The following is an 11,948-nucleotide window of genomic DNA, read 5'->3' on the forward strand; positions in this document are numbered from 1 at the left end:
AACCAGTTCCCACGTAGCACTATATCAGATCTTTTGGAAGCTACAATGGTAACCTGATAGCATCTGTTTTTCTAACTAAATCTGATTTTTAACATTTCTTATTTATATTTTGTCTTATAGGAGGGAAAATTTAAAATCTTTTGTACTATCTACCACATCGATATGGAGTTTGGATGGTATTACTTTACCTGTGTGAAGTGTAAAGGAACATGCTTTCTCATACCAAAAAAGGAGAATAAAATCATAACCAAAAACAAAAAAAGTCTGTTTGAGTGCAAGACATGCAACCAAGATGTTTCGAAGGTCATATGCAGGTACTAGAGCTCTCATATTCATATTTATAGGCGTGTTAAAAATTTCCGAATTTTAAAATGATATAGAATCCTATGGTTATGCCTTTTTTACATATTCTAGGTATAAGCTGGTGCTTGATGTACTTGGAGGACATTATGATGAGGTAAGTATAGATTATTCGTTTAATATTGGGAATTTTAATGTCAATATATTTAATTTTTACAGGACTTTACTAAAATTTTCCTTTTCTCAGATTCAAGATCCTACTATTGTGCCTCCTACCTTACAAACTTTGGTAGGAAAGACTTTCTTATTTCTTGCTTCTGTCGAAACATCTAACATTGTTGATGGTAAAGAGACTTATAAGGTGTCCGATGTTGAGATGGGTGGTAATAGTATACATGTTGACAATATTGATGATTCTGAGATACATGCTGATCCTAGGGATGTGATATCTAATGAAGTTCAGGTAATTACTTTCTATAAGTTTACCACTTTAAACAATGATAAATCACTAATTTGAACATTTCGATTTTTTAGGATCAAACGAATAGTAGTGGTTTTGGGACATCTGTTACCACACCATCGTCAAAACGGAAAGAGGATTCTAATGATGATGCAACAGCACAATCTTCAACATCAAAGAAGTTGTGACTACCATCAATCAATGTAGCAATTGAAGATGTAAAGGAGAAGATTCAAGGAAAAGAAGATGCGGGGTCTTAAGTTTAGTTGCTGATCGTGAAGCGTTTTAATATTGTTGTCGGTTTTCATGTTTTTAGCGAATAAACTAAAATGGTTTTTTTTTAGTTTTAACTTAGCATATTTCCGTCGAAAATGCTAAGTTTAAAACTTTTTTCCATTTTAGAGTATTTCTTTGTTTCGTTGTTACATTTATTTGATTAATTAGTTAATAAAACATGAACGTTTCACGTTTTAAACACTTAGTATTAAAATGAACCCAAAAATGATAAAGATTGTAAACTAACCTATTAGAGGTGGCAAACTTGCAGAATTACGATGACTTTTGTAATGAACTGATCTCCTATACAAATGGACCAACCAAGTTAAACAGATTAGTCCGATAACAATTAAATATAAACGTGTTCTCATGTGATTTAAGAACTTACTACTACAAAAAAGGAAAATACTACGATATACTAACCTCATAGATGGGTAAAACATCTTTTGATCTAACCATAACCATCGTCGATATCTGATCTCCTACATAAAGGCACATAATGAATTTAAACAAATAAAATCAAAAATAATTTAATATATATCCGTTGTTTCTGTAAAAGTTTTAGAACTAACCTCAATCCACTGAACAGAATGGATCCATGATGTTGTACACCAATCCATATTAGTGATATTGATATGCTAATCCTTTGACTTCATCACGTAATAAACCAGTATGTTAATATGGAACTTATAACTTTCTATAAAATTAGATTTTAACAAATATTTACTGCATAATTTGGTAGTTTACTAGCTATTTTATATTCGTTTAGAAGCAAATCAAGCAGATCAATATGCGCCATAACTAATTCCTCAATTAAGATATGTTGACTACTTAGGGAACAAAATCAATAAAGATATTATGATGCTTTCTAAAAAACTAATTTGATATGCCATAACTAATTCCTCAGATTCTAAGGGTTTAGAATAGAATGCTTTATATTAAGTGCTCCATAGTTAGTGTCACCATTGTTAAACAAAAACCATGAAGAAGAGAAAAAATGACCTCCAATGTGGATCCCAAAAGAACACACAAATCAATAATACAAAACGAATCAGGTCACATGCTAATGATGAAAACATTAATCCTAATTTAGACAGCAATGAAGCGCAAGTCATCCAAGTTGGAGCAGTTTTTAAAAGAGTTTTCGATGGTTTAAACCACAAACCTGATAAAATGCAGACTATTTCTCCTCTTCACTCGAATCTCCCTCATGTGCTTAGCTTCCAATCTGGTATGAGCATAACATATAGATTTTATCATACGTAGAATTGATTAGCACATGTATCTAAAACTGTACATTTAATAGGATCTTCTGCAACAATAGTGAAGTCAAGATCAATGTTGTCAGATGTTACAAACTTACATGATGGTGCCAACCGTCAGAAGCGTCTAACAGTAACAAAGCGGAAAGCTACTCACCAAGGTATTAATGATGGGAAGCTTGAATCTGCAATTAGTAAACAAAACAAGGTGAGAAACAGTTCATAACAAGTGTAAATAGAAAATATAACTGAAGAAAAAGTAATTCACTAACCCTAAAACTATTGTCTTACTGGAATTTAGGGACGAATGAAGGTTCTGGGATCACATTGGTTGATATTGCGCCTGATATTTCCTTGCCCAACCATTCAGAATATCCGGAAGATACTCCACCTAACAAACAGAGACAATCGAGCAGAATTTTTACACAAATTAGTCCTCCATCAGTTAATAGCAAACAAGGTACTTCATTTGCTAAGTTATTGCAGTTAGTCGTATGTAATGTGTACTCTTATATATGTACTAAGAATTATATTAACTTTATCGGTTATAGCATCAAAACAAGTGTTACTTATTAGACCGAGAACACAGTTCTGTCTTGCAAAATACCTTGCAAGGCAAAAGAAACCAAATGCTCCTTAGTGCGGAGCCGATACATTTAGACAAGGAGATGAAATCAACTACAAACAAGAAACAGATGCAGTAAACACAAGTAAGAAATGATACTGTTATTTTATATCAATAAGTTTTTTATTCTTAATTACAATTTTATTGTTAAGACAACTACATTTTAAATGAAAAAGATGCATATGGAGATAAAGAGGAACAAACATACCAATGCAGTAGTAGCAGTTCTGACGATAGTGATTCAGTAGACTTAGATGGCAAAAATGGCCTTCAAGATGTTCCTGAAGATGTTATGAAAGGGTATCAAATTTTGGACATATTAGATGAGAGTTTGATAAAAGCTTTCGAATCCAAATCAAAAAAGACTCCCAGACGTATAGCTAAAAAAAAAGAAACAGGTAGTTTATACAATTTATGTGTTCTTAATATTTTTTGACAACATAGAAATCTAGATTCTTTTTTTCCTATAATTTACAAATGTTTTACTTCATATGTAGAGTATCTTGATCATGGCGACCCTAATTTTTCATGTTCATATTGTGGAGCTATTATGTGGTATGGGGAGCGAATTAATAGGCACAAGAAGGCTAAAAATCCTACTTTCACACAATGTTGTTTGCAAGGATCTGTTAAACTCCCTTTTCTACATAATCAGCCTGAGTTGTTATTTGCTTTGTTAACAAATGATGACGAATTGAGTAGACATTTCAGAGAAAATATCAGGGCATACAACATGATTTTTTCATTCACCTCACTAGGTGGTTGTTGCGAAAACTCAGTTGTCAAAGGTCGTGGTCCTAATATGTTTCAGATTCAAGGAGAGAATTATCATCTACTTGGTAGTTTGAAGCCTACCGATGGTGATTTTCCTAAGTTTTCACAGTTGTATATCGTAGATACAGAAAATGTGATTGAAAACAGAGATGGGATTCTGAGGTATGTTAAACACCAATGCTTAGAAAGTTTAATTTTACTGAGTTTAAATGTATATTTGATAGATTGTTTTATTTTTCAGTAAAGCCAAAAATTCAGGAAAATATAAAAATAAACATAAGCTAAGGCCAGAAGTGATTGCTGCTATAATCAAGATGTTAGACGTTGTGAATCCTTATGTTGAAAACTTTAGATCAGCTAAGGAGCGGCTAGATACTAATCCTGAAGAAAGTTTTCACATGAGAATAGTCAGTGATCGTTTAAAAGACGGACGAAACTATGATGTGCCGACATCATCAGAGGTTGCTGCATTAATTCCAGGAGACTTTCATGTTGCAATGCCTACTCGAGACATCGTGATTGAAGAGAAGTCAGGAGAATTACAAAGAATCAGTGAGATACATCCAGCCTATCTTGCTCTACAATATCCTTTGTTGTTTCCAAATGGTGAGGATGGTTATAGACCAGGAATACTAAAAGGACCTGGTGGTTGCAAAAAAAAATCATAAAAATCGAGATTCAGAGAAAGAGAGGAAGTGCATCAGTATGCGCCAATGGTTTGCATACCGTATACAGGAGAGGAAGAACGAATTACATAGTCTCCTACTGTCGAAAAGATTGTTCCAGAAATTCTTAGTGGATGCTTATACGACAATAGAGACTAACAAGTTAACTTATCTCAAGTTAAATCAGTCAACTTTGAGGGCTGCTAATTATAATACGGTGAAGGATGCTGCTAATCAAGGCAACACAGATTTGAATGATCAAGGGACCAAATGTTACTTGCCAGCTTCTTTTGTTGGTGGACCTAGATATATGAGGAATATGTATCTAGATGCAATGGCAGTTTGTAAGTATTATGGATTTCCTGACCTATTCATTACATTCACTTGCAATCCTAAGTGGCCATAGCTGGTTCGATTTTGTTCAGCAAGAAAATTGAATACTGATGATAGGCCTGAGATTATTAGCAGAGTGTTCAAGATGAAGCTCAACTCTTTAATGGATGATCTAACAAAGAAACATATGTTAGGACGGACAGTGTCATGTAAGTCTTCGTATAAATCTTGTTGTTTTCTATGATTTTGTGTGCTAATTTGATGATTTATGGATAATATGGATTTGTTTTATGTTTTTTAGCAATGTATACAATTGAGTTCCAGAAAAGAGGACTTCCCCATGCTCACATTTTATTATGGATGCACCCAGATTCTAAATTGCCAAAATCCGAAGACATCGACAAAATCATATCTGCTGAAATCCCAGACAAGCATAAAGAACCTGAGCTGTATGAGATGGTTAAGGAAATGATGATTCACGGACCATGTGGGGCTGTCAATAGTAATTCACCATGTATGGAAGAAGGGAAATGTACAAAGTTCTTCCCCAAAAAACATGTTGATCAGACAACAATTGATAAAGAAGGTTTTCCAGTATACAGAAGAAGGAAAACAAATCATTTTGTTGAGAAGAATGGTTTTAATTATGACAATCGCTATGTTATACCATTTAACAAAGTGTTGTTACTAAGATATCGGGCTCATCTTAATGTCGAGTGGTGCAAACAAACAGGTTCTATCAAATATTTATTTAAGTATATTACTAAAGGACCGGATCGTGTTTCTGTAGTTGTTGAGCCAGCTTCGACAGAAAAAGGACAGACAAGAAAAGCTAAAAAAGTCAGAAAGGAGAATCCAGTCAAAAATACTGAAGGTACGGGAAGTGTTGATGAAATAAAAGATTTCTTCGATGGCAAGTAAGTATTTAGATAATCTGTGTTATTTGCTAATACATAATTAGACCAGGAAGTGTTTGTAAATAATTATTCTAACTACCCACTTTCAAATGGCAGATATGTTTCAGCTTGCAAAGCTGGTTGGAGAATATTAAAAAACCCTATAACTTACAGATCAACTTCAGTTCAAAGGTTGTCTTTTCACCTAGAAGGGAAGCACCTAATCTATTTCAAGGGAGATGATGAAGTAGAAACTGTTTTGGAGAGGGGGGAGTTAGTAAATTCTATGTTCCTTGCTTGGTTTGAATTGAACAAGGTTAACTCATTGGCTAAAACGAAAACATATGTGCAAATTTCTGAGTTTTTCACATGGGATGTGAAGAAAAAGAAGTTTAATTTAAGGAAGAGACCAGGTACGGCGATTGGAAGGATTAACTATGTTCCCATAGGTTTCGAAGATGGATATTATCTACGAGTCCTTCTTAATACTCAGACAGGTCCTGAGTGCTTTGATGATATTAAAACGGTTAAAGGAGTCGTCTATGGAACTTACAAATAGACATGTTTTGCTTTGGGGTTGCTAGACAATGATCAAGAATATATAGATGATATATTCAGAACAAGTTTTTGGTGTACTGGTAACTATTTACGTCGTCTATTCGTTGTGATGCTCCAATCTTTTAGTTTATCTCAACCAGAAGTTGTTTGGGAAAAAACATGGAAACTTTTAACTGAAGATATTGAGATGAGACAGAGAGAATACTTTAAACGACCAGGTAAAACATCATTATTTATATTCCATCACAGTGTCTTCTAATAAGAGTTATAATCTTAACTGTTTTTCTAATTTTGTTTGTATTTTTGTGTAGATCTTATTCTATCAGATGACAATAAGCAGAGGTTTGGTTTACAAGATATAGACAGCATATTAAAAAGCAATGGAACATCTTTGTCAGCCTTTGCCACAATGCCGTTGGTTTCAGGAGATATGTTGGATGATACTAATGTGTTGATTGTTGATGAGAGGGACTATAACCGGAATGAGCAGAAAGAAAAACATGATTCATGGTTAAAGTCTATGACAGACGAGGAAAAGAACATATATAGGGAGATCATGGAAGCAGTGGATATTGACATGGGTGGTGTGTTCTTTGTCTATGGGTTTGGTGGAACTGGAAAAACCTTCCTATATAAAACTCTATCAGCAGGATTAAGAGCGAGAGGATCAATTATCTTAAATGTTGCATCCAGTTGCATTGCTTCTCTATTGTTAGCAGGTGGAAGGACAACATATTCTAGGTTCGGAATTCCAATTAACCCGCATGAAAGTAGTGTTTGTACAATGAGTCCTGGATCAGCTCAAGCACAACTGGTGGCAGAAGCATCTTTGATCATATGGGATGAAGCTCCTATGATGAGCAAACACTGTGTTGAATCATTAGATAGAAGTTTGTCGGATATTAGAAAAGGAGCTGGTAATCGACCTTTTGGTGGAAAAGTTGTTGTATTTGGGGGAGATTTCAGGCAGGTGTTACCCATCATCCCGAATGCTGGAAGAGCAGAAATTTGTATGAGTGCACTAAATGCATCTTATCTTTTGAAGCATTGTAAACTATTGAGGTTGACCAAGAATATGAGGCTTCTTGCGAATAATTTGAGCCCTACGACAGCTAAAGAGATAAAGGATTTCTCAGAATGGATACTAAAAGTTGGTGATGGAAAGATTTCTCAGCCTAATGATGGTGAAGTGATGATAGATATTCCTGAAGAGTTTTTAATCACATGGCAGATGATCCTATTGAGGTAATAAGCAGAGAGGTTTATGGAGGTCCTAAGTGTTTGGAAGATAAAAATGATCCTATTTTCTTTTAAAAAAGAGCAATCTTATGTCCAACTAATGACGATGTTGGCATAATCAATGAGTATATGCTAGATCAGCTTGAAAGTTAGTAATATTTGTGTTTTAAATATTTCTGTTTTCTAATACATGTTACGTTTTGAAAATAGTTGTATATATTAAAAAATAATAAACGTTAAAATTGTTTTGTAGGTGAGGAAAGAACATACTTAAGTTCAGATTCTATTTATCCAGCTGACAAATATTTTGAAAATAATCCAGTGCTTACGTGACAACCCGTCCCGCGAACCCCACTAGCCCCCCGCTAGCTGCCCCAACGGACCGTCCGTAGACCCTGCTAGCCCCCCGCTAGTCGTCCCAACGGACTCCAAGCTGGCCATGCAGGGCATCGATCCTAACCCCTCGCCGTGGCAAATTGGTGCGCCAGGCGTTCCTCGAACCCTGGTCCCCACCCTTTAACAACCTTCCCACACGACAAGCTGTCACTAATTGATCTGCAGGTCTTTTTTTTAAATTAATAGGTAATAAATATAAATATAATATAAACTACAACTAGTGGTCCCATATCCATTAGCCACCTATCCACACAGACAAAAGCGGAAATAGCAATATCAATAAATATCCAATAATAATATAACCAATAAATATCCATAACAACAATCCAATAATCAAACATCAGGAAACATGAAACCGGCAACCTAGCAATGCCAGACAACATACAATCGAGTCCCTAGAACATCCTCCTCTTCATCGCCTTGATTCCACGATCACACTTTGCCTTTACCTGCACCGCAAACACAAATTGAGATGCATGAGTATTTGATAAACACTCAGTGAGGCAATCCTCCCATCTACTGGGCTATACACACAAGAAACAGTGATTCCAATGTTCCAAACAAACAACAAACAAAACATACAAACCAGGAAAACAAACAAAACATACAAACCAGGAAAACAAACATCGTCTCGCTGGAAGGGAGGTGTCGACCGACACCAGGCAACTGTCGACCGACACTGGCATTGGTGTCGACCGACACTACCCCACAGTGTCGATCGATGCCATTTTGCTGGTGTCGACCGACACCACTTGGTGTCGATCGACACTCCACCTGCAACTACGTTCCGCTGCAAAGTTGAAAGTCAAATCTCGCTCCCAAACTCCACCAACTCGTCCAATACTCAAAACACAAGCCGAAAACATCCTTAGAAACCTGTAGCAACCATTCCCCAAACCAACTCTGGATGCAGCTGTATAAACCACATAGGATTCTCCCTGCTCAGGCAAAGCCAACACTGGAGCGGTAGTCAACATCTCCTTCAGGCTTGCAAAGCCTTCCTCACACTCCTGTGACCAAACAAAAGGAGCATCCTTCCCTGTCAACTTAGTCAACGAACGTGCTCTGCTCGCAAATCCCTGCACAAACCTCCTGTAGTAACCTAACAAACCAAGGAAACTCCTGATCTTTGTAGCATTCTGCGATCTAGGCCAATCTCCAAAAGCCTGAATCTTCTCCGGATCTACAGAAACCCCATCTACAGACACAATATGACCCAGAAAACCCATCTCATGCTGCCAAAAACTGCACTTGCTCAACTTAGCAAACAACTTCTGCTTCCGTAGCTTCTCCAGAACTGCCCTCAAATGCACTACATGCTCTTCAGGACTCTTAGAATAAACAAGGATGTCGTCGATGAAAATGATGACAGACACGTCCAGAAACTCCTGAAACACGCTGTTCATCAATCTCATAAACGCTGCTGGTGCATTTTTCTACCCAAACGACATCGCCACGAACTCATAAACCCATACCTCGTCTTTCTACTTGACGAACAACACCGACGCTCCCCACGGTGAAGTGATAAGACGTAAGAATTCCCTATTTTCTTCCTCAATTCTACTAGACTAAAAATCAAGTATGCTGACATCAACTCAGAACCACCCGGATATCAACACCTCTTGTCCATCCAAGAACCTCTAGTAACTTGTCTCTTAAGGAAACTTCAACAAGATAGCTTATTACAAAATTAGCTTCCCGCTTAGCAATTCTCCACAGCAAATCATCAATACGAGCGTAATAAAACAAACAAGTATCATATGTTCGCATATTACGATTCGCCGTATCAAATGCTTTGCAGACCGCCAACTCAACCCACTTGACTTATTTTCCCCAGTAAGCTTACCAAAGCCCTGAATCTAGCAACCCTGTCCATCTCCAATGAACTTCATCCAGCATCGTCGCAACGATTAGTTTATCCTGCCATGAAGGCTTCTCGTGAACTTATGTATCTGGCAAACATGCCTTTCCCGGTTCAAACCTGCTGCAACTCCCCTTCCCGGAACTCCAGCACCACCGGCCTCACAATCCTGGCACAACAGCCAAACATTCATACCGCTCTGGTCATAAAACCCTGACCCATTGGTCAACACATCCAAACCCCGAGATTAAACCATCGTCACTCTCTCGAGGTCTACATTCAATCGTTATGTTTATACTTACGTCCTAGGCATTGCTTGCTCTCAACTTCCCACTCTTAGGTCGCAACCTTCGAGCCATACTGATCTCACTCTCAGACCACCGCCTTCGAGTTATACCGTCTCACTCTTGGACCACAATCCTCAAGCTCTCGGTATCAGGGGAACTAATCATCCCCTCAGGGGAACATCATCCCCTCTGCCACTCTCGGAGCCCCCAACCCCTCGAGCTATCGGTATTCAGGAGAATCAACATCCCCTCAGGAGCAACAATCATTAACGACTATAAACATCTCCCGACCAAAAGTATCTCATGTGGTCCGAGTATAACATTGCAATGTTACACCTGCCCACTCAACTTCTAATATCCAATTGGATTCCCTACCAACTAGAGAAATATCTGCTCCAACTACATAAGTCTATGTATCCGCCTCTCTAGGCTCGATACCTCTCGCGAAGAATCTCGCACCGGTCATCTACCACTGCTCCATCCTCCTATCATAAGATGGAAAGTCCTCAACATCCACAGCCCTCGGCTGCACCCGCCACATGCGGCACAACTGGAGCCTGCACTGGTACCCCACTTGGTAAATGCTCCAACAGTACGCCAACAGATCAGCCAAGCGATTATCTCGACCCTGGGCTCCACCTGGTGCAACCCCACACCTGGGTTCCCAGTACCCCCGGCACGCTCACCGGCTAACCCCCTTTGGTCCCTCCTGATACTCTTGCGACCCTCTGACGTACCTCCCCATGGAACTCTGGACCACACCTTTAGCCACTGCACTTCCAAGAACAGAGGCTAACAAGCAATCTTAACGTAATACAAAAACACAAAAACCAAAACTCACTGTGGAATCACACTGTAGGCTCGAAGAGGATGTTCTAGGACTCCATGCCACACACAATTGACTAACTCACATAATCAACCAAAACATGAAATTTCCAAACATCTACAGCACAAAGCCTAGTGAACCCAAACCTAGAACCGTAAGGGCTTTGATACCAAATTGAAACAACCCGACCCGTTTTTTTAATTAATAGGTAATAAATATAAATATCATATAAACTACAACTAGTGGTCCCATAACCACTAGCCACCTATCCACAACCACAGACAACAGCGGAAATAGCAATACCAATAAATATCCATAACAACAATCCAATAATCAAACATCAGGAAACATGAAACCGGCAACCTAACAATGTTCCTAAAAACCCAAATCTAGCAACCTAGCAATGCCAGACAACATACAATCGAGTCCCTAGAACATCCTCCTCTTCATCGCCTTGATTCCACGATCACACTTTGCCTTTACCTGCACCGCAAACACAAATTGAGATGCATGAGTATTTGATAAACATTCAGTGAGGCAATCCTCCCATCTACTGGGCTATAGACACAAGCAACAGTGATTCCAATGTTCCAAACAAACAACAAACAAAACATACAAACCAGGAAAACAAATATTGTCTCGCTGGAAGGGAGGTGTCGACCGACACCAGCCAAGTGTCGACCAACACTGGTGTTGGTGTCGACCGACACTACCCCACAGTGTCAATCGATGCCATTTTGCTCTACCTGCAACTATGTTCCGCTGCGAAGTTGAAAGTCGAATCTCGCTCCCAAACTCCACCAACTCGTCCAATACTCAAAACCCAAGCCGGAAACATCCTTAGAAACCTGTAGCAACCATTCCCCAGCAAGAAAACACACAAACAACAACACACAAGCAAGAACAAAGAAATCAAAGGCTTAGATTAGCTATGGTCATGCACTCACCTCTTTGCAGGAAGATTTGGACCAACAGCAACAAATCCTACACTCCCAACAACCTTCTAACACGTTCCTGGCCCAGGATCTTCACTCCCACAACAAGATCTCACCAAAAACACCTTGAAATCTCACAAACTCTCTCAAGAACCTTTAGGAACTGTTTTCTCCTCTTCCTCTCACTCTCAAGCGGCGTAAGACAACAAAAACACGACCCTAGGTCGTTTTCCCCCTTTTAAACCTCGGTTCAAT

General features: G+C 38.3%; 3 protein-coding genes across 3 annotated transcripts; all 3 read left to right on the forward strand.

Annotated features, from left to right (window-relative positions):
• Positions 3,657 to 4,365, forward strand: LOC109125469. The gene is made up of 2 exons (XM_019227097.1): positions 3,657 to 3,859; positions 3,939 to 4,365. The coding sequence occupies exons 1-2, from the start codon at positions 3,657 to 3,659 to the stop codon at positions 4,363 to 4,365; spliced, it is 630 nt and encodes a 209-aa protein (XP_019082642.1).
• Positions 4,403 to 6,150, forward strand: LOC104704757. The gene is made up of 5 exons (XM_010420790.1): positions 4,403 to 4,706; positions 4,788 to 4,904; positions 4,997 to 5,281; positions 5,429 to 5,612; positions 5,709 to 6,150. The coding sequence occupies exons 1-5, from the start codon at positions 4,403 to 4,405 to the stop codon at positions 6,148 to 6,150; spliced, it is 1,332 nt and encodes a 443-aa protein (XP_010419092.1).
• Positions 6,559 to 7,398, forward strand: LOC104704758 (ATP-dependent DNA helicase PIF3-like). Its single transcript, XM_010420791.1, has one exon. It carries the CDS (start codon positions 6,559 to 6,561, stop codon positions 7,396 to 7,398), a length of 840 nt encoding a protein of 279 aa, XP_010419093.1.

This window comes from Camelina sativa, chromosome 7 (assembly GCF_000633955.1).
Source record: "Camelina sativa cultivar DH55 chromosome 7, Cs, whole genome shotgun sequence".
Lineage (NCBI taxonomy): Eukaryota > Viridiplantae > Streptophyta > Magnoliopsida > Brassicales > Brassicaceae > Camelina > Camelina sativa.

What these genes read in the sequence shown, in the direction of transcription:
- LOC109125469 (XM_019227097.1), top strand. Translation starts at nt 3,657, where the DNA reads ATGATTTTTTCATTCACCTCACTAGGTGGTTGTTGCGAAAACTCAGTT. An exon ending in AACAGAGATGGGATTCTGAG is followed by an intron (nt 3,860 to 3,938) that starts GTATGTTAAACA and finishes TTTATTTTTCAG; the next exon opens with TAAAGCCAAAAATTCAGGAA.
- LOC104704757 (XM_010420790.1), top strand. Translation starts at nt 4,403, where the DNA reads ATGCGCCAATGGTTTGCATACCGTATACAGGAGAGGAAGAACGAATTA. An exon ending in GTTAGGACGGACAGTGTCAT is followed by an intron (nt 4,905 to 4,996) that starts GTAAGTCTTCGT and finishes TATGTTTTTTAG; the next exon opens with CAATGTATACAATTGAGTTC. An exon ending in GACAACAATTGATAAAGAAG is followed by an intron (nt 5,282 to 5,428) that starts GTTTTCCAGTAT and finishes GCAAACAAACAG; the next exon opens with GTTCTATCAAATATTTATTT.
- LOC104704758 (XM_010420791.1), top strand. Translation starts at nt 6,559, where the DNA reads ATGCCGTTGGTTTCAGGAGATATGTTGGATGATACTAATGTGTTGATT.